Source organism: Mandrillus leucophaeus, unplaced genomic scaffold, assembly GCF_000951045.1.
Source record: "Mandrillus leucophaeus isolate KB7577 unplaced genomic scaffold, Mleu.le_1.0 Scaffold56, whole genome shotgun sequence".
NCBI lineage: Eukaryota > Metazoa > Chordata > Mammalia > Primates > Cercopithecidae > Mandrillus > Mandrillus leucophaeus.
In genome coordinates this window covers 6,227,994-6,250,780 of record NW_012106030.1, presented here as the reverse complement: position 1 = coordinate 6,250,780, position 22,787 = coordinate 6,227,994, and the positions used below count along the sequence as shown (strand labels likewise).

Here is a 22,787-nt window from a genome sequence, read left to right as displayed (position 1 = left end):
ATATCTTTAAAAAATGCGTAGTCCACTGCTTCCCAGCCTCTGAGTGTATACAGCCTGTGTTCTTTCCAAAGATCAAACTGTATTACCTAATCCGATTCAGCCACTTTTCTCTGCTCTACCACAATAACTCCCAATCCTTGCCTCATGGGCTGGGAGGGTCCTTACAAGTACCCACTTCCACAAAGCCTGGCTGAACAGGAAAGACAGAGCATGCTGAATTGCTCTTTCAGACCCAGCTCCTACTTTATCTACCTCAGCTTCTTTTAGGCCTTCATCTGAGGAATAGAGCTGCTTTTTAAATAGTTGCTATTATGTCTGTACCTAGAAGTTCCCACCAGCCATAAGCTTTCATTCTGGAGGCTTTTACAAGTCAAGTCTCATCCTCAGAGATTCATTGGTATGCAAGACAGAAGCAAGCATGGAAAGCTTCAAACAATGTTGCCTTGAACAGATGCTTGGGGGCTTGCATAAGTCTTTAAAGAATAAAATTAAAATGGCATTTCCACAGGAAGATAGAGAACCTGAGGAAACTGGAATGATTTCTCCAAAATCTGGCCAATGATCCTTGCTGAGGATACTGATTTGCCCTGTGTTTTATGCTGGACTGTGCAAAATAAACACTGTGCACAAAGAGTACTAATTGCTTCATTTATTCTTCCATTTAGCCGGGGAAACATCAGAGCTTATTCAGTCTCAGAATGGAAAATTACATGTTAGAGAGAAAATAACCACACTGAAGGAATGACAATGCAATTCAGGTTCCGCTCGTTCACATATTTTATTTATCCAGTGAAGGAAGAAGAAAAAAAAGGGCTCTAAGGTGGCACAACTTTAAGAAAATACCAAGGTCATATTTTCCATTTTCCTCAGTCTAATCTGAATCCACAAATTAAACAAAAGTGCAAGGGATGAGATGAATATCTTGCTGGAGAACAAAGCATCTTGTTTGAGAATGAAAACCCTTTTTAAGGTTAATATCTACCAAGGGGTTCCTTATATGAGGATGGCTTACTTTTGTTTTTATAAAAATATGACAGCATTGAATAAATTGCTGGGGTTGGATATTTAAGGGTAGATAGTGTGAAGGCTGCTGACTCAGTGACTTACCAGGAGACTAATTCTGAAAGAAGCCCACCATGGTGAGAGCCACAAAAGCATCACAAACATCTGTTGGGGAGAGACTCGATGACACATGGCAAAAATGAAATCTCGGATGTTTGGGTAATGAGGGCCCAGACATATTGTGATCCAGGACTCCCGTTATACAGAAGGGGAAAATTAGGACTGAGAGGTTAAATAATTTCCCCAAGATCACACAGGTAGAAGGAACTAAAATTTCCTGGTTTCTAATTCAGTACTTTTGAACACTGTATAAGTAGACTCTCCTAAAATTAATTTTTTTTGTCAAGATTCTAAAGTTGGCAATTTTAGTTTTTTAAAAAAATTGGATAGCAAGATCCTGCCTCTAAAAAATTTAAAAAAATATTAGCTGGGGTTGGTGACAGGTGCCTGTAGTCCCAGCTACTTGGGAGGCTCAGGTGGGAGGATTGCTTGAGCCCAGGAATTCAAGGCTGCAGTGCTCTATGATTTCCCCATTGTAGTCCAACCTGGGCAAAAGAACAGCACTTCATCTCAAAGGACAAAAAAATGGAGAAAACAAAAAGATTTGTGAATGCTGATAACTTTGTATCCAATGTCAGGAACCTCATGTCAAAATACGGTTAAAAAACTCATGTTCAGATCAAAATCAGAGAATTCCGTGTTTCTATGAACACACATGACAAAATCTTACACATAGTGAGACAGGAATGGAAGACAGCACCACGCAGAAAAGATTAGATAAACCAATATTAGAAAATAAAATGGACCACATTAACTGTTGGTGAGCTGGTCTAAACTCGTCGGCGCTTTCGAATAACACGGAAAATAACACAAAGTCACGATCTATGAAAGAGAGTTCCGGGGGACTTCTGGTGACCGAGCACAAGGAAGCACCCATCTTAAGCAGCTGGATGCATGTGCACAGGCTTAGGCATGGCACCGACCTCCAGCAGAGCTGCCTGAACCGAGCAAGTGTGAGTCCACCCACTAGGCTGCCCAGAGCTGAACACAGCCGTGGGGCAGTCAACGCCAAATCTTCTTTATCTTGAAAACTGGCCTGCTCCTTTTAACCATGGGCATAAATCAGACAAGAAGAACTGGGGTGGGAAAGGTTTCAGGTTGCCGATAGAGGCTGGACATTTTGAACCCTGGACAAAGTGACTGGAATCTTTGTTTCCCCTGGCCCTGGAGCTTTTGTAACTGGTTGGGTGTGGATTTTGATGTCTGCGATTCGTTCTTTAAACTTCTGCTGGAGGAATTTTTCTTCTTTGGAGTAGCTCTTTACAAACACTGACATCAGCAGGCACCCTGCCATGGACGTGCCTCCAATGCAGAAGAGAACAGCTCCTGCCAGCTTGTACATGTCCAGAGCACTGTTAAACCGGACAGCATGTGTGTCGACCACCACAAAATCGGCTTCGCCAAATGCTTCGATTTTGGGGGGCACAAGAAAGCCCACTGCCAGAACAGTCAATCCGAGGATCACAAAGACTGTACCTGAGATGAGTCCGACCTAGAGGCAGATAACGACAGAAGCAAGGTAGAGTGAGGAAGGTGCTTCGGCTCGCCCCTGAGCCCTCAAGGGCAGCACTTGTCTTGTTTCTTGAGAAAGTGAATATTCCCAGTTACCCCAAATTTGCAGGAAATACCTACTTAATTTTCTGTTGAAAAAGGTGAAAGATGATCTTTCTAATTTTAATGCCAACCAAAAACTCCAGCACTCAGCCTTGATATATTATATATAATATATATATCTAAAAATATATATAATATATATTATGTATATCTAAAATATATATATATAATATATAAATTATATATACATAAGTATCTATTTTTTAAAATTTGTACAATGCTTTGCATTCAACAAAACCTTCTTTTGCTTCTTTTGCTTACATTGTCTCATTTGGTCTTGAGGAACAGAAAAGTAGCCCTGATATCCAGGAGCTGGCCTTACTCTGTCCCCTAGGCCTCGATGTTGTTAGAAGCTGGCTGGGAGCTCACAGCAAGGCGATGCTGTTCTGCTAGGCACCATCTCACAGAACATTAACACATGCTCATTCTGTGACCACGATGAAGTGAGACAAAACAGTGTCCCTTCATAACTTTGTCTAAGCACAAACAAAAACAATGTCCTTGTAAAAGCCACAAAATACCACATGACCCCCTCTCCCGGCTATTATGAATGACAGCTACTTCTTTACTCACGATCGCTTTAGTCTCACTCTAGTCTGTCCTCTCTATACATAAGATTTATTAAGATATCCAATCATAGAATTGTCCCTAACAATCCAGAGTGAACTCTTGCTTCATTAGACCCTCCCCCAAATCTCCCAACCAGAGCCCACATCCTCTAATACTATACTTCCTTTTCACACTGTCATACTGCAATGCTCCACAGTCCCCTATGGTGACATTCTTTCTCACTGTAATGAGTAATACATCCAACTTGTTCAACATGTAGGTGTGTTCTCGGTGGTTTTGGCTGGAGGACATGGACAGTCTTTGTAACTATTCACCTCTTTTCCAAGTAAGCAGAGAAGGAACCTTAACTGCCAGTTTACAGGTAAAGAAATGTAGCCTCAGAGAGGGTAAGTCATGGGCAAAAGATGGACAGCTAACAAGCTGCAGAGGCAGGGTTAGAAGCTACAGAGCTGATCCCCAGGCCAGTGCTCTCTCTCCTCTCACATGTAGCTATTTGGGCTGTGCTTGTACAGGTGCTAGGAAGTATTCAGAATAGCAGATGGAGGTTAAACTGCATTAGCTCAAGTTCTAATGAAATGTAACATACTAAAGATGGAAATGATGTACCATTTGGTGGTCGACGCTCACAGGTTTGGAATAAATAGACTCATGCTTGGATTCTACCACCACCACCTAGCACCTGAATCATAGAAGGAAAGTTACTTAAAAGCTCTTGTCATTAATTTCCCCATCTATAAAATGACAAATGCTCATAATACGTACCTCATAGAGGACTTGTGAGGACTAAATGAGATTATGCGTAAAAACACTCAGCTTTGTATCTGGCAAAATTATAAATTGTAATAAATAGCTATTCTTCTTCTTATTTGGAAAGACACCCTTTGTAGAATTCTTATGCTACATTGGTAACAGTATCACAATCGCTCAGCACTTGGAATAAGGAATAGCTAACACCATTACTTTTTAAACACATTTTTCCTTTCCTCCTGTTCTTAATTACTTTTAGTTAGAATAATGAGGTTAGGAAAATAACCAGATATATAACATGATTTAATCTTTAATATTTAAATTTTTGAGATAATACACTAATAAAGGTGGTTTGGCTAATAGGACGAAAACATATCCACGAATCTATCACCCTAGCAAAAAGGGGAAAAGGATAACAGATATTATTGAACATCTATTATGACCTGGGCTAATGCTAGATGTGTTTTTCATTTAATCCTCACAAGCATCTTATGAGAAGTAGGTATTTTTATTCCCATTTCACCAATAAGAAACTGAGGATTATAAGGTTAAAGAAGCATAGTTTAGCCAGGCATGGTGGCTCATGCCTGTAATCTTAGCACTTTGGGAGGCCAAGGTGGGCGGATCATCTGAGGTCAGGAGTTTGAGACTGAGAGGTGAAGCTAGCTGGGCTTCTGGGTCGGGTGGGGACTTGGAGAACTTTTCTGTCTAGCTAAAGGATTGTAAACACATCAATCAGTGCTCTGTCTAGCTAAAGGTTTGTAAATGCACCAATCAGCACTCTGTAAAAACAGACCAATCAGCGCTCTGTAAAATGAACCATCAGCAGGATGTGGGTGGGGTCAAATAAGGGAATAAAAACTGGCCACCTGCGCCAGCAGCAGCAACCTGCTCGGTTCCCCTTCCACACTGTGGAAGGTTTGTTCTTTCCCTTTCCACAGTAAATCTTGCTGCTGCTCACTCTTTGGGTCTGCACTACCTTTATGAGCTGTAACACTCACTGCAAGGGTCTGCGGCTTCATTCCTGAAGTCAGCCAGACCAAGAATCCACCGGAAAGAACCAATTCCAGACACAAGACCAGCCTGACCAACATGGTCAAACACTGTCTCTACTAAAAAATACAACATTAGCCGGGCATGGTGGTGCATGCCTGTAATCCCAGCCACTCGGGAGTCTGAGGCAGGAGAATCACTTGAACCTGTCGGGGTGGAGGTTGCAGTGAGTCGAGATCCCACCATTATACTCCAGCCTGGGCAACAAGCGAAAGACTCCATCTTGGGGGAAAAAAAAAAAAAAAAAAAAAAAAGCATAGTTCATGGTCCTATAAATAGCAGGTGGTGTGACTAGTTCTAACCCAGATCTGTGTGATTGCTGCTACTCATGACTTTTCTTCTACCCATAATACTTCACCATTACTATTTTGTATATTTCTTTCCATTATTTTTATTTGAACCTCAAAGGAGTTTTAGCCACCATATATGAACAAATTTCCATTATCTCATATTGTAAGGAAACTGAAAAACAAAGAGAGTCAATAGGATGTCTTCATTTAAAAAAAAAAAAAAAGCTGTTCTATATAAGACATGAGTACTACAGGAAAAATTGGGCTGTAAAATATAACATTTTAGATTGCTTTCTACATTTTTCTAAAAATCGTGGCAACTACATTTACTTTCCAAGACTAACCATTATTTATAATTTTTAGAAAATGACTCATATCAAAAACTTCTGAAGGTACAAGCAAAATTGATTTAAATATCCATGGTGACATGCTTCCTATGTCACTAAACTACCTCCTGGCTGAAGAACTGACATAAATTCTCAAAAATTGAGGGTAGCCAAAAGTGATCTTAGTTTCTGAGATTCTGAAGAGCAAGTGAGACTAGTGTGTGTCTGTCTTGCCTCCCCACAGCTCCTATTCCAGCCTGACACTCAATAAACCGTCCTGCCTGTCTAACTTAAACCACCAGACTGCTGAACGCAAAGCCAGGTGATTTATTCGCAGAGGAGTCTGCTCCTCAGCTGAGCAGTGCTTTTGATGAAAATCCACTCCTGGACTATCACTCAGAAGCTAAAAGGCAAACCATGGCTTGCAGATGGCAGAATTCCTGCTCACTTGAAGAACTGGAACGTGACTGGCCTCTCTGAGCCTTCTCCCCTTTTCTATTGACATCAGAGAATCAGAGAGAGGCTCACCCTCTGTAGTGGGGAAGACAGCACAGTGAAGAGCTAAATTCAAAGGTTCTGAAGGTGCTCTCAATGCCAGTCTTGAATGAGAATCTCCGAGAGATGCACCCATTGGGGAATTCCAGACATGCTAAAGCATGGGAGGGAGGGTGTGGGATTATAGGTACGACGGAGTCTGTCATGAGTAGGCTGCTTCTAACCCTCTCATAGAGGATATGGAAGGTGAGGAGAGCAGTTCGGATGCATCAGCTTAGTCTTGGTACCATGCTGAGTACTGAAAAGGATAAAAATTGAGGGAGTGATTCCATACAGTATCATAAAAATTGTCTCTGGACACAGTTCTAAGTTGAATTGGTCCGAGTTCTAACAGAAAGAGAGCTCCCAAATGGAAAGAGTCAAAAAAAAGTGCAATGCAGAGGTTGTTTAAGGTTCTGAGTAACCAAAGCAGCCTTGTTTAGGGCCACACAGAAAAGTTGGAATGCTTTGGGAGGGTCCTCCTCAAGGCTCAGCAGAGCAGCCTGGGGCCTTGATGTGGTAAGGCCAATCCCAATGGTGACAGAGAAGGGCCTCTCCAAATGGTGACAAACTCCCGAAACAGCAGTGAGGACAGTTTTTGTGCTGTGACTTCCGATTCCACTCTTGGCTGTGGGAGGATGTGTGAAAACCCAGTTCCTGCTGCTGGAAAGGAAAAATTGGAGAGGAAGGAGAGCTTATTTTTGTATGCCAGAAATTCTGCTGGTGGGGGCTACAGGCCAGAGACTGCTGTTATTTTGACCAACATCCTTTCATTGTTTCCCAGTGAGCTGATGAGGCCTGAAAATGCATTTACTCCAATAGACAGAGCTGGCAGCAGTCGCGGCGCAGCTGTTCTGGCAGAGAGGAGGCAGGAATGACTGTTGGAAGCACGAACCTGCATGGCTGGGAAGAATAGCCCGGCGTGCGGGGAATGCTGGATGGAGCTCCATGTGCAAGGCGCCATCTGGGTTAGAGGTTATTTAGGGGAAGCGCGTCGAGAGCGAAGATGGGCTTTTTCTTCAGCATCAGCCCTGAGGGCTGTGCTGACCTCTCCAGAGCAGGAGCTGAGCTTGGAGCGGTGATGTCTGCCAGCGGCGGGGGCAGAGTATAGCTCACCTGTCCCTGCTTGTCTCAGCTTGACACTGAGCTGTATGAAGCAAGAACCGACGCCAGGTGATCGAGGTCCTTCCACAGCCTGACCTCACGGTCTTCTTAGACCCTTTCACCTGGGCAGTGAAATCATATCAGCTCTTCCACCTGACAGAGATTCCTTCCTCCAGCGCATAAACACATTCAACTGCCTCCATCTTCGACAGCAATTCTCCAGCTCTGCGTGCCTCTCTTCCCACTACTCCTCGATGTCCTTTCTACCATTGACAGCCATGCTCAGTCCTCCACGATTTCCTTAAACCTGCTTCTCCGAGGTTACAAAGGACCTCTTAATTGTCAAATCTAATGTCAAATCTAATTTTTTTTAGCTCACTTAAATATTCTACATTCATTGATATTAAACACTTAAACTTTCTTGAAACCCTTCCCCGTAGTTATCTCTGACACACTCTCTCCTCTGTGTATCCCTGCTCCAGACAACTCACTCTTAACCTGCTTTGCTGGATGTTCTTCGTAAGTTATTGGTGTTCCCCAGGATTCTACCCTTCCCCACCTTTCTTAGAGACAGGGTCACTCTCTGTCATTCAGGCTGGAGTGCAATGGTGCAATCATGGCCCATTGCAACCTTGAACTCTTGGCCTAAAGCAATCATCCCTCCTTAGGCTCCTGAGTCCTCTGGGATTTTAGGCACACACCACCATGTCTGGTTCAGGAGTCTATCCTTGACCTCCACCTCTTGTTAATCACTATGTTCTCTTTAGCGTTTAATCAGAAGCTGCAGTTTCAACTCCCACCTGTTACCAATGACTTCCAAACCTCCACCTCCAGCCTGGATCTCTGTCTTGAGCTCTAGACCATATTTCTGACAACCAACAGGAAAATCTACAGAAAAATGTCCCAAACACTCCTCAAACCCAAAAGAGTAAAAGTGGTGCCCTGCAACTTCCTTCCCAATTTTTCTATTTGTGTTCTTCCCATCCACCCTTTCATGAAATTGTTCCTCACAGTCTTAGTGGTGGCTATTAAATATTAGTCACTCTATCTCATAAAAATCTCTTGAATCTTTTCTGTCTTGTCCACTGCAGCCACTCTAATGGTGCAGGCCATTATTATGTCTTGCCTGGATCATTGCAACAGTGTCCTGATGATCTCCATTGCTCCATCCTTCAAAGGCAACCTGAGAAATCTTTTATAAACAGAACTTATACCACCTGGCTTCTCTTCTTAGTAGTCTTCCACAGGACATTATGTCAAGTGAAATAAGACAGGCACGGAAAGACAAATATTACTTGATCTCACTTATATGTGGAATCTAATAAATTTGAAATCATAGAAGTAGAGAGGAACTGGAAAGGAGTGAGAGAGGGGATTGGGAAGATTTTGTTTAAAAGATACACAATTTCAGTTAAGAGGAATAAATTCAAGAGACCTTATTGTACAACATGGTGACTATAGTCCATAACACGGTATTATGTTCTTGAAAATTGCTGAAAAAATAGATTTTAAGTGTTCTTACCACAAAAAAGGATGTGAGGTAATGCATATGTTAGTTCGATGTAGTCATGCCACAATATATATGTATTTCAAAACAACATGTTGTACATGACAAATATATACAATATGCATTTATGATTTAAAAAGCAGAGTCTTCCACAGCTCCTCTCATCTCTAGTATAAAATGAACTTCTTAATATCTAGAGAAACTTTGAAGGAAAAAAACAAGGACTTAAGTTTAAACTCTGACTTAGCTTAAGAGGGGGACTAGAGAGGTTAGGGCAGATAGGAGGAGCTTAACCTGGGTCTTGAGAGGAAAGAGAGGGACCGGAGTCCCTTTCACAGTTAGTAAGGCTGTGGAGGAGGTGGTCTTGGTCTTGCCTTGCACCTGCACATTGCCATCAAATGCCTCTATGACATATCAACCTCCGACATAGGCTGATACAGGCTTCTGAGACAGGTCGAAGAGAAGGCAAGAAGATAACCCTCAGGTGAGGAGGGAATGACGGGGGGTGAGAAGACTGCTCCCATTGATTTGACACGTGCATATGACACTGTTTGCTGCATGGATAATCAAGTGGCAACAGCCTTAGTCAAGGTCAAAGGCAAAGATACGAAAAAAAAAAAAAATCCGCCATAGCCTGATTGATTTGGGGGCAGCAGCAATGGGCGATGGGACTATGTTACATCAATTTTTATAGATGGAATCAGCTGCAGGCAGTGGGATAAATTAGAAGTGGCTGAGGCAGTCATGCAGCAACCTAGGACCTCGGCTCATTTACTGTTGTGCTGGAGTCCTAGATGTATATCTTAACCTCAGAGAAAGTGTGTGGCACTCTGTGTGTGTGTGTGTGTGTGTGTGTGTGTGTATGTGTGTTTATACCTGATTATGATATCCCACCTAGAAAAGCCTAGATTCAATATCTTGCCCCCTCACTGTATTCAAGCTGAAAGGTTATGGAGAAATTTCTATTACATGGTCTTTCAGAGTCTTCTGTGAACTGGCTCTTGTATGCATTCCCAGGTTCAACTCCTGACTCTTCTTCAACTTTTGGACATTTACCCCAGCCACAGGGAACTCTTTGCAGTCTCCTGAACATGCTGTACTCTTCCATGGCTCTTAGCTTTTGCAATACTTTTCTCTCTACTGGGTTGCCCTGCTCCTGCTTGCTCACATGTGACCTCCTCTTGGAGCCATTTCTTCCCTAGCTGCATCAGATACCCACTCCACCCTACCCCTCAAACCCTGTGCTCCCAGTAAGTATTATGCCTACTTTAAGGGGAGCATTTAGCATATTGCATTATAACAATCTATGTACATGGCCACCTCCCCTATTTGACTGTGAACTCCTTCAGGTCAAGCGCTATATCTTATTCAGAGGTGAAGAAAAGATCTTCTTTGTATTTGAAGAATATTTGTTCACCTCTGAAAAAGAAGATCTTATTCACATCAGAATCCCGGAGGCTGGTGCATGTTGGACAGCTACACATTTGAAGAAAGAGAGGAAGAATGATACTGTGAAATAGATGTTATGCAGATGCATGCAATAAAGATTCTAACTCAGACCCATTTGATTCCAAGCTCTGTTCTCGTGAAGTCTTGCCATGCTGCCCACTGCTGCTGCCTCAAGAGCAGAGTTCCACCAAAGCACTGTGAGCACAGCCCCCAGTGAGAGGCCGACATGACTCTTGCAACATTACAGTGGAAGCAGGGAAAGGAGAAGCCAGCAATTTGAACCACCTACAGATGCAGTTTGAATGAAAGAAAAAAAAACATGAAAAAGAATCATAACAGAGACATGAGCATAGCTGGTGCCTTTTCCTGTGTTGGTACAAAGCACTTCAATCCAGGAACAGTTGGTTTATCCCTTGATAGAGGTGAGGTCTCTAAGACAGTAAATTCCTAGGTCAGTCAAGTTGACACTAGGTTTCTTGTGTTTTGTGGTTAAGATATACATCTAGGACTCCAGCACAACAGTAAATAAATATTTTTGGATCTTGTTTGTGCAAAATAGAAGGGAGAAAATAATGAAATCTGAATTCTGGGGTTGGTAATTCACTGTGAGTTCTTTGTTTTAAAACCATAACTATGTTTTATTTGATGGGTTTACAGCTTCACAAATCACGTTAACAACTAGTGCTTTGGAGCTCCATGAACACTTACAATATTCTGTGTATCAGTGGCATTTTAGGCTCTTGGCACAATAGATCTGTCAGGCAAATGCTTTTTTTTTTTTTTTTTTTTTTGACAAACAGGGAAACAATCACCCACATATCCGGGTAAATACAAGATGTGCCAAGCTTGGCTGTGCATTTCATTGGCTAAAGCCAGTAAGGATTCATCAGAGGTGAGATTTCTACAGGGCAAGGATGCTGTCTTGACCAGTTCTGATGCAGAGTATGTGACAACAATATGATGTTGAATTAACACAGGTCTTGGGTTATCCACGTTAACAACTGTGTTACCTAATACTTTATTTATTAGCAATATTTCAACTTTTTTTCCATTTAAGAACTCAGCGCTTCATACAGCAACCAGTAATAGTAGCTAATATAGCTAATGCTTATTAAGTACCTAGAAAGACAGTGTTAAGATCTTTGTAAATATTATCTCATTTAATTCTCATATCTTTTATGTGGTAGGTGCTGTAAGTATCACCGTTAGAGGCCCCATAAGGCCAATTAATTTGCTCAGGGTTACAGAACGATTAAACAAAAGAGCTGGGATTTCAGCTCATGTAGTCTGAGGTTAGAATCCATGTTCGTAATTATTCTGCTATACTGTCTCTTGTTACACTATATGGCCAAGAAGTTGCAAGTTTATGTCAATGTCCATGTCAAAAAATTCTGGGATCTTTTGGGAGAAACAAAGATTAGGGAAGACCTTAGGCATTATCTAAAGTTCATCTTCTCAGTATCCCTTCCTGAAGCTTCTTCCTCTTCTAGTTTCTAAATGTCGGAACGTCCCAATGCCCTCTTCTCTTCTACGTCCACACTCTTTTCCTGGATGATCTCAGAAGTCCAGTGCCTTGTACAGATTCTATGTGTCAGTAACTCCCAATCTATGAGCTATAGATTGATATATTTAAATTGTCACTAGAGATCACTACTCGGATGTCTAATAGGCATAACCTTTAGCTAAACTGACTGCTTTTCACCATCTCCACTAATGCCACCAGAATCTTTTGCCTGGGTATTTAACACCCTCTAAATTAATCAACCTCTTCCAGTGGCTTCCCATGTCTCTGGAGGTAAAAACCCAAGACCTCACTATGGTGTACAAGGCTCTACATAAATCATCTGTGTCTTGTTATTTTTCTTAATTCATTGCCTGTCCCTTTCCTTACACCACTCCAGCCAGATTGGAGACCTCTGGATCGTTTTCAAACACACCAAACTTGTTCCCATTTCAGAGCTTTTGGACCTACTATTTTCCCAGTCTAGGATGACCTCCAGCCAGGTCTGTTCCCTCAACTCATCCTGGTATTCATTAAGATGGCATCTCCTCTGAAAGCCTTCTACCATCAGCATATCCAAATACCAGCCTCCATCACCCCCTGTTATCCATAGCACTATCACTACCTAACGTTCTGTCATGTAGTTTCTTTGTTTACAGCCTGTTTCCCATGATAGATTATAAGCTCCACAAGGGAAGTCACTTTTTCTTTCTCTGTTTACCACTTTAACCTCCAGCACTTTGAACTCTCTTGGCACAGAGTAGATGCTCACTAATTATCTGTTGAGGGACTAAATACATTGTCTAATGAGATTCCTTCATTTGAGGAAGCTGGGGTCAGAGAGCCTCATGATCACACACTTGGTAGAGATGGAGCTGGTATACTGACCACTGTACTACATTTAATCATTAACTCTCTCTAAATACCTAACGATTTCTTTTTAATAATTGTTGCAACTTGTCAAATGACATTACCACACCTGTAAGCGAGGTTGAAAGAATATAATGTTTTGCCTATAATGTTTTCACTAATGCTTCAGTTAGTGAATTTAGTGGCACATTATTAATGATAGCAATAATAATAATTCATATGGCAATTGTACCTATTTATGTTTAACTTGCTCATCAATAATTGTGCTGTGTTTAGAGGTTTTCTTTGGCCCAAAGTTTAGATTCTTCTTTCCTAAGGTAAGAAAAATGCATTTAGTATCACCAAAAGTGATGCACACACAGAGAGTACTAAACCTCTCCATCCTCCACGGCTGCAGTATTAACCACTTCCAGTAATTTTTCCATTCCCTAAGTTAAACATATGCTCCTTCCTTACCTTCCAGAATACTGAGCTCCACCTGTTAGGTGATCTCTGGATCTGGAAATCATCCTCATACTCCCAGATTGAGGCGGTACAGTCCTCATAAAACTGATGCAGGTAGGACCGGACTCCATAGCGCTGGTACCCGCCCTCAACTGCAGCCTGTGCCTGCCTGGACCCACAGACGTTGCTGCAAGAACTCATCCTTCCCAGCTGGAATGACAACATCCACATGGATCAGCACCACGGGCTTTGGCCTCAGGATCAAAAGACATATGAAAGGTAAGAACCAGACTGAGTAATGTATACCTAGTTGAACAATGCTCTTTTCATTACAGAAAAGGTACTTTTAAAGACTTGTCTTTCTTGACGGGGCGCGGTGGCTCACGCCTGTAATCCCAGCACTTTGGAAGGCCAAGGAGGGCAGATTACGAGGTGAGGAGATGGAGACCACCCTGGCTAACATGGTGAAACCCCGTCTGTACTAAAAAAAAAAAAAAATTAGCCGGGCGTGGCGGCGGGTGCCTGTAGTCCCAGCTACTCGGGAGGCTGAGGCAGGAGAATGGCGGGAACCCGAGAGGCGGAGCTTGCAGTGAGCCGAGATCGCGCCACTGCACTCCAGCCTGGGCGACACAGCGAGACTCTGTCTCAAACAAAACTAAACAAAACAAAACAAAAAACAAAAACAAACAAAAAAATTAAAAACAAACAACAACAAAAAAAACCCTGTCCTTTTTTTTTTTTTTTTCTTCTTAATTATACCTTAAGTTCTAGGGTATATGTGCACAACGTGCAGGTTTGTTATATACGTATACATGTGCCATGTTGGTGTGCTGCACCCATTAAGTCGTCATTTACATTAGGTATATCTCCTAATGCTATCCCTACCCGCTCCCCCCACCACACAACAGGCCCTGGTGTGTGATGTTCCCCTTCCTGTGACAAAGTGTTCTCATTGTTCAATTCCCACCGATGAGTGAGAAAAATCTGTCTTTCCTATAAGCTGCTCTTCTTTTTTGTTTAATGCAAGATTACCCTAAATACTCAATGACTAGAACTGCATCTCCATAAATGAAATGAGACACAACACAGCTCACATAAATTAGGTACACCTTTAAGCATGAAGCACGCAAGAAATGGCAACAAAGAAGCTGAGATTTTTATTGCCTTGACAAGAAATCTTTAATCTCTTAGAATCCAGTTGTCTTTGCACTTACATGTTAAAGAATTGGGCAGGCATTCTCATTTGCTGAAGATGGAGTTTGCCTTAAACTATCCTCTCAGATTTTTAACCCTGTTTCCTTGTGGAATGTACACGGCGTTACTCTTACTAGTTCGAAATTTTGCCTTCGGATCTCATGTATCTTCCTCCGACATTTTAACTAATTGTCAAGTTGTATGAAGTTTTATTAAAAAGCTGCTGAGCAACTATGCCTCATGCTTTATTAATCACAAATGGCTTGGCCAATAATTTACACCTCATTAACTCTAACACTGTATGTTTTAGCCATTATTTGTAGATACATCTGCCCATGTGGGTGGCTAGACTGTAATGTGGAGAGTGGACACAGCCTTTTATTATTTTCCATGAAGTGTCTAGTATAAGTAAGAACTCAGAGAACTGTTAAATAAAACTATGTCCTGGGCAGGCTGCTTGGGGCTCTGCCTTTTTAAGATGGAAATTTCCACTTTATTTGATGTAAATGATACCCTTAGAGAGAGGCATTTAGATGGATTTTGTTACTAATCATGGTTAAAAATAAAAAAAGAAAGAATTACTGAGGGACAGTAATTTTGGTGAATAAGGGAATTGCCAGTTATCACCTCTACTTTCTGATCTCCGTATAAGCAAATAAATGTGAAATATGTGTTTGGATTTTTAAATTATCCTATAGATAAATGAGAACACATAGACATAGGGAGGGGAACATCGCACACCTGTCAGAGGGTGGGGAGCAAGGAGAGTGAGAGCATTAGGACAAATACCTAATGCATGTGGGGCTTAAAACCTAGGTGATGGGTTGATGGGTGCAGCAAACCACCATGGCACATGTATACCTATGTAACAAACCTCCACATTCTGCACATGTATCCCAGAACTTAAAGTATAATATAAAAAAGTGGAAATAATAAAATACATATAAAACTCTTAAAGAACTCTTTAGTCCACAATATAACTGCCACACTATTGTTTGACTGTAAATGAAGGTAGTTATTTTTGTGTTTTAAAATAAATCAGACTTCTTCCAAAAAAATTATCCTGTAGATAGTTTTAGTTGTGTGGACATAGTCTGTATCTGAAAAAGTGAGGAACAACATGGAAGGTTATTTTTCTATTAAGCCAGGTTTTCTCAGAGCTTGTGCTGTAATCCAGGCCAACAGAGGCATATTAAATGTTTCCAGTTACTTATGAAGCAACCAGCTTGTAATGTTTATCTACGAAAGAAAAATATCGATCTACAATCCCATCAAATGCCTATATGTGGCCACTTAGTTTGATTGGATAGAATTATGGGGCTAAAATCAAAGTTGGAACCAGGGATAGTCAGCAATTCCTTGTCCAGTGGGCACAAAGTAAACCCATTAGAACATCTTTAAATATGTGCTCTTAGCTACAAATGAGTTTTGGTTAAAAATGTAGTCAAATCGAGGAAAACATGGCCCTGGCCTTAGAAAAATGGTGCTATTAATGATGACCAATAACCTCATCTTTTTAGCTGTTGATCAATGGAAACCAACTAACTGTTAGATCCTGTGCTTTTTTTCTGTTTCAGGTATAGCTACTATCTAAAGAAATCACCCAGGGAAAGAGTGCAGGGAGGCAAGAGTCTACACACCCACACCTACACACACCCATACACACACAAACACATTTGCTTTAAAACATTTAGAAAGATATGATTTCATGAGAAGTCAAGATTTTTAGAAGGTTCTTTGCCTGAATCGAGCAGCAAAATCTGGCAGATCAAAAGAATATTAACCTAGTTTTAATATTTTAAGCCCTAGGATGATCTCTTCAGTACCTTCTGTTTAATGCTTATACAATGAAGATGATTAACAAGAACCTATTACCATCGGTATATAAGTGGTATAATTTTAAAGGCATTTTCCTTTAAGGCATTCTAATGCAAATTTCAGTCCAGGGGAGATGGGATTGGTATTACTAACTCTGCTTTGTCAACTAGGAAACTGAGGCATAGAAAAATCATCTACTAAAGGTTACACCATGAGTCAGGGAACAGATGAAAGATGACAATTAATACAAGAAGCAGGAGTATGGACTGAATCATATACTTGCATAGTCAGAACCACCTCCTCTAAATATATATTTTCAGATTTTCTATAAAGCATCAGAGACTTTAACATGAAAAAGGGACAAAAATAGATATGATAGGAATAAAAAAATCCCTCATAGCAACAGTAAGAGGTATGTTTCCTTAGATGCTGAAGTTGTTCTTTCTCAGGATTGAGCTTTGATGCAGAGAAGGACTGTATGATATATTATAGCCATTCCCTGCACAGTTTGCTTCCGGCACACTAGGTTAAATGTTTCTGCTTTGTAAGATGAGACCCAGTTGTCCAACTTTGTAAAAAACAATATGGGTAAAATCATAAAAGAGATAGAAAGTGTCATAAAACAAATGTTTTTGAGCCTGAATGATGGAACGCTCTAGTTGAAGTCATGGATTTTTAGCTATGTTAGCTACATTCCAGAAAAAGAATTCCAAAGCGCCTTTCTCCCCCAGGGGCACAAAACATGAACAAGAACATGGCCTGTTTTGTGCTACATACACAGAGCAGAGAATGGACTCTATTGCCAGTTTTTGATTTGCAACTTACTGGTCAGGAGATTTCAGACAAGCTCATTAGCCTCTCTGGGCTATGGTTTCATCATCCTTAAAGTAAGAGGGTTGGATCAGATTAATCTCTAATTTCTTCCAGATGTAGTTTTTCAGGATTTTTTGTCTGTCTCAACAGAATGATTCTATCATTTTCTATTGAACAAACAACTAGGTTTACTGATTTGCCACCTCCTTCCATATCCTCACTGACAGCTCAAATTCTTACTTTATACTAGTATGTATGCAGCTTCCATTTAAAAAGGGCATGTAACTAGTTAGGTTAGTTACTTGCTACTAGGTAGACTAAATGTTTGTATGTTGTTTGTTTAGCAAGTTAATCCTTTATCGTATATGTTGCCTAAAATAGGTCTGAGAGGTATCACACATCTTCCCAAACATGCAACTACCTGGAATTCACTCCTAGAGGAGAATGACTTGGAAGAACATGAATTTTAAAATATAACATGTTAGAGTGATGGTTTTAGACCTACAAAATCTCAACAGAGAGTTATACATCTCCTAGGGAAATCAATAACTTTTTGTCCCAAATCTGAGAATGTTACAGTTATTTGGAATCTCATTTGATTGATGGACACTTCTGGTATTATAAAAAAGATATGTGAGGTCACTTCATAAAGTCACTTTAAAGACTAGGCAGTTATTAAATTACATACAACAAACTAGAATTGAGACAGAAACAGAAGCTATGTGCGAAGACTTTTTACTTTGGCTCAGTATTTACTTAAAGATCAAGGTTTCATAAGAATTCTGATGTCTATATTTCAGTAGCTATAGTAGCAACAACAAAAAGGTTTAATCTATGACTGTTGTTAATGAAAATATTTTAGAGAGCCTTTTTTTATTCACAGAAAGCTTTAATATCACAGGAGGTACATGGATAGAGGGGATGAGTAAACACACTCTTTAGTGTTGTATTTAAATCAATCCACATTAGTCTTCATTCTGTAAACACGCTGATAGAGCCTGTTGCATCCTCCCTGCCAGCATGGCCATGGTGATGGGGCACAAGCAACTTTTATGTGTGATTGTTTTGTTATCTGTGAAGAGAGAGTTGTTTTTATTCTCTCTGAAGGATACTCTACTTGCTGATAAATGAGGATCCATCCATGGATTTCTTGTTTTTATAATCTGTCCATAGCAACTGTCTCAATTGCATGCACTGCTATACATTAAATGAATATTCAATTCTTACCAACTCAGCACACCTATTGTAACCCAGAGACCAGTGGAGGGAAAAAATTATGCTGCCACTCCCTAGCAAATTCTTCTGAGAGGCTTTCTGTAACCAATATATCTAAATATCAGGCTTCCATCACTCTCTATCCCCTTGTCTAGGTTTGTTTCTCTTCCTAGCACTTGTTACTATCTGATATTCTATGTGTGGTTTATTTACTTATGGTCTGATAGACCATATACATGATAAAATGTAAGCGACATGTGGGCAGGGACTTTTTCTGTACTGTTGACTGCTTTAATCTCCAGTACTTTGAAACTTCCTGCAGAGTTCTACGTGGGTTGGTATGGATGAAGGCCTGAGTAGTCCTCCATTTTTCATCCTCCCCTTCCTTCAGTGTTTTTAAAGCACTACGTGCCTGGCACCTGTGAGATAGATAATAGTTACGAAGATGAGTGGGGCCAGGTCTGCCCTCAATGAACTCTTGGGTCACAAGGAGACACACTCCTGAAGCAATAAACATAACAAAATGGGCATCATCAAGAGGTATTTACAACAGAAGGGAGTACAAATGCTGAGAATCCCTTGAATAATTCCTGTATTAGGGAAACAAAGTCATGCATGTGCTGTTATGATATCACTATGTGTGCCAATAGACTGTAGTATCAATGTGCTGGAAATTTAAATTTCAGTCTAATATTTGAAGTTAATTTTTATTTTCCTCTATAAATGTTCATAGCCTTGAAGTAGAAATAAATCTTTATGCCTCATGAAACTCTAAGAACATTACAGATGTTATATTCTTTGTCTTCATGGTCTCCTTGAGAGAAGAGAGGCAGCAAATTGAGGCACAAAAAGAATGAGTGTTTTCCTATGACACTATGTGTGAGTCAGTTGTGAGGCCAGGCATAGGCCCTGTTCTATTTATTTTCTTTGAAATATCATTCAATTTTTCATGCTGCTTTTCTCTCCCATAAAATGATTCTGAGACAATGAGACTGAGGTTCCCATTATAGCCACTTTTCCACAGGGCTAGTGCTGCAAAAGACAAAGTACAGGCACGTAGACAATTTAGACCACTTATTCAACACCAAGCCAAAAGGTCAGTTCCTTAAAAGATTTAGTCAGACTCATAGGGGATACAGGAAGGCATGAAAGCCTGCTAACAGCTTTTTCACCTTTAAATCAGGCATTCTGAAATTATATAAGCGTGGTCTTAAAACCTGAACTGTGTTCCTACCAATGGATTATTTCAGAGATATTTTATTTTTCTGAAACAGTGGTAGAGATTGCGGCCTTATACTGAGTTATAAAAATACCTTCAAAGTCAGTGGACACGTAACCACTTTTATAATTTTTAAAAAGGAGTAACAATGTAAGATTATCTTACTTATCATCATTTACTTTAATTCTTCAAGATTTATTTTTTAGAAAGGTACATAAAATCCAAAGCCAAAATGAGAAAAAAAGAACCCATATTCTCTTTTAATGTTTTCTTTATCTACATGCAGACACAGGGTGCTTATGAATCTACATGTGATAGGGTTTGAGTCCTACCTTTGAAGTCCTCTTTTTCTTCTTCTTCTTGTTTACTCCTTGATCTTTCTTTTTAATGGCACATTCTTCAATCCTATTTAAGAAAAAAGTCTCTGCAGAATGTAATCCAGATCAAAATTTAAATTTCATAAGCCATTCGTATAACTTATAAAGAATCATTTTAATGTTGACAAAAGCATTGACAAAGAACTTCATGTTTAAGAATTGAGATAACTTTCTAAAAAATAAAAGTCTAAACTATATTTTAGAACTTTTCAATGGGTTCTCATAATAATTTATAAAGTGAATGAGATGACATAAAAGGGCTTTGTAAATTATAACACACTGTACACGTGCTATTCTCATTTTGATATAACTATATTCCATGTTTTTAATAATACTAACTAGACTGATCCATTTCTGTTTTACAAATTCTAAATTTAAAAAAGTGACTTGCTTCCTAGATACTTCAGAATTGATCTTTTCTGGTGCTTGGTCTTATAATGTAAAATATATGAGTCCTATAATCACTATATTTTCTGATATGTTTACATGCATTTTACACTTCGTAAGCCTCTTTGGATGATTTACTTATTAGGTTGAGTTGTACTCCTATATCCGTTTTCTTCCTATCATGATCATTTTGCTTTCCAGCTGCCTAAGAAAAGCAGGTGCCCATGTAAAATTTGATTAAAAAGCCATTGCCAACTCTAAGGCTATTGGTTTCCTACATTACTCTAGTTATGTGAAATAAGATAATATCTGGGGCCATATTTTTAAGGGATCATTAAGAATTCTTTCTGATGAACAGGTCCCCATTTGTTTGCAGGAGAACCTGAAGACTTGAGGTGAGTAAGCCTAGCTGAGGCCTGATAAACTGTTTTCAGCATTTCTAGGGTCAGCCTATATGGACCAAAGCCAAATCTTGAAGACCCATTTACTTTCCCCCAAATTTTGTGAGTGGTGTGTGAGCAGATTTGGGGATAAAAGTAAATTATATTAGCCTCCTGGATCTGGATAAGCAAAGGAAAACAAGCCAATCATAATTCACTACATTCTCCCCTTTCTCCCTCCCCCAACAGCTGCCCTCCACCCCCATCTGTATCTCTTTCTTTCCTGTCTCTCTCTGCCTCTCTGAATTACATTTCTCTTCTTTTTATCTGTCACCTTCTCCATTTTCTCTGAAGATTCCACACATGCCCTTCACCAAAGGCTGGCCTGATGTGGAGCCCCCAGGAGCTCTCCAAGGTCCTGAAAACATTTCTGTTACAGCGCCAGAAACCAATCAAGCAAACAGCTGTTAAATTCCAGTTCTGTTTTCTTTTTGGCCTCCAGACTCTGTCTGACCCCCCCACCCTAATGTTCCTTTCTAACAACACAAAGAAGTAGGTCCTGAGATCACACCAAAACATTGAAACATCTTCAGACGTGGCACAGGAGTGGGGAGGGCCAGTGGGGGCTCAATTCAGCCTGAAAAATAAATCAAACCAACTTTGCAAACTCTAAATACATATATTTGACTCTTTCCTAATACACAACTTTTCTTATCTTATGGAAAGGAAACTCTCAAGTTTTTAGCTGTACGCCCCTCCTGCCCCCCACCCCCCCAAATTCTTACATAACACAAAGCACAAACCACCAAAGCATGGAGCTGGCTCTTCCTCATTTGTATGTCTTCACCGATTTTAATACGCGTGTTTTTTTGTGGAGATTGGTGCACATATAATAAACGTGAATGAAGGAGGGAGGGAGCGAGAGAGAGAACATTTATGCATGAAGAAGGAAGAAGGAAAGAAAGAAAGGGAGGAGAGGGAGAACTGGAGAAAGACATTTGGAGCATAGAAAGCCGCCATCCCTGGACTCCGCGTGGCTTTACCTGCCCCCTCCGATCCCCTGACCCGTGGAGCAAGTGCAGCCAGCCTAGCCGCAGATCTCTCGCTGGGGTCCCATCACCGCCGCCGCCGCCGCCGCTCCGCCTGGTAGAGCTCAGCCCGCGCCTGATTGACAGCTGGGAGTCCCGCGTGCCCGCGCACCCGAGGCCCGCGCAGCCGCCGCCGCCGCCTCCAAAGGGGCCGGGTTCCAGCTTTCTGAGAGCGGCGAGTGGGCGGGGCCGAGCGGTCTGGCGCGCCAGGCCCGTTCCTGCCTGCACAGCGAGGCTGGTGCTTCTGTTAGGGCAGCTGGCAGAGCCTCTGGAAGTCTGGTCACTGGGCCCTTCCGAGGCTCCCCAGGACGGGCACCTTCTCTGCCTTTGTGATTCTTAAAAGCTTTCTTCTGCCCAGACCATATTTTGGTCGTAGAAGACTGGTTCAATATACAGTTACGCGTCGCGTTATGATGGGTATGGGATGCTCTGAGAAATACGTGGTTAGGCGATTTCGTCCTGCTAACATCATAGAGTGTACCTTCCCAAACCAAGGTGGTTCAGCCTACTACACACCTAGCTATATGGTAGAGCCTATTGCTTCTAGGCTACAGACCTGTACAGCATGTTACCCTGCTGAATACTGTTGGCAATTGGAAAACAATAGTAAGAATTTGTGTGTCTAAACATAGAAAAGGTACAGTAAAAATACCGTATTATAATTTTATGGAACCACCGTCATACACAGAATCTGTCGTTGACCCCAACATCAGTGAGCAGTGCATGACTGTACATATTTTTAAAATGAGTAGAGAGGCAGATGGTGGTGATGTGTGTTTCTTCCACTGCCACCCTATTACAGATGTTTTCTGTCCCTGATGAGACACAAGGTGAGGAGCTTCTCTCTGCTGGCAGAGCACTGCCCAAATGAAGAACCTTCTCACCTCTTTCAGTATTGTGTAGTTTCAATCCTCACTCTTTCCCTTACTGCACCGTTAGGAAGTCCAAATGGGTTTGATGAAAGAAAAATGAAGAAAATAAGTTAAATTATGACATTGAAAAAAAGCACAAATGCATAAAGGCAAGAACACATCAGAAAATTACCTGCGAATGCCTTAGGAAATGTGCACAGGTATGGGCAAGTTAGTATATAAATACAATAACCTCTGCTTCAGGAGACTTTCTGCAGACCTCTCGTAAGTGGCATTTAATGAGAATAATTACT

The 22,787-nt window shown here is 40.9% G+C and overlaps 1 protein-coding gene across 1 annotated transcript; it reads right to left on the bottom strand.

The window, feature by feature from the left end:
* Positions 1 to 753: 753 nt before the first annotated feature.
* Positions 754 to 21,782, bottom strand: NRSN1 (neurensin 1). The gene is made up of 4 exons (XM_011998169.1): positions 21,582 to 21,782; positions 19,723 to 19,795; positions 13,144 to 13,341; positions 754 to 2,614 (listed from the first exon to the last, which is right to left on the bottom strand). Exons 3-4 carry the CDS (start codon positions 13,330 to 13,332, stop codon positions 2,216 to 2,218), a joined length of 588 nt encoding a protein of 195 aa, XP_011853559.1. The 5' UTR covers positions 13,333 to 13,341; positions 19,723 to 19,795; positions 21,582 to 21,782; the 3' UTR covers positions 754 to 2,215.
* Positions 21,783 to 22,787: the final 1,005 nt, after the last annotated feature.

Excerpts from the sequence above, each read along its gene's own strand:
- NRSN1 (XM_011998169.1), bottom strand. The coding sequence starts at position 13,332 with ATGAGTTCTTGCAGCAACGTCTGTGGGTCCAGGCAGGCACAGGCTGCA. Across the intron at positions 2,615-13,143 it reads GGAGCTCAGTATTCTGGAAG|GTCGGACTCATCTCAGGTAC; the intron begins GTAAGGAAGGAG and ends ATCTGCCTCTAG.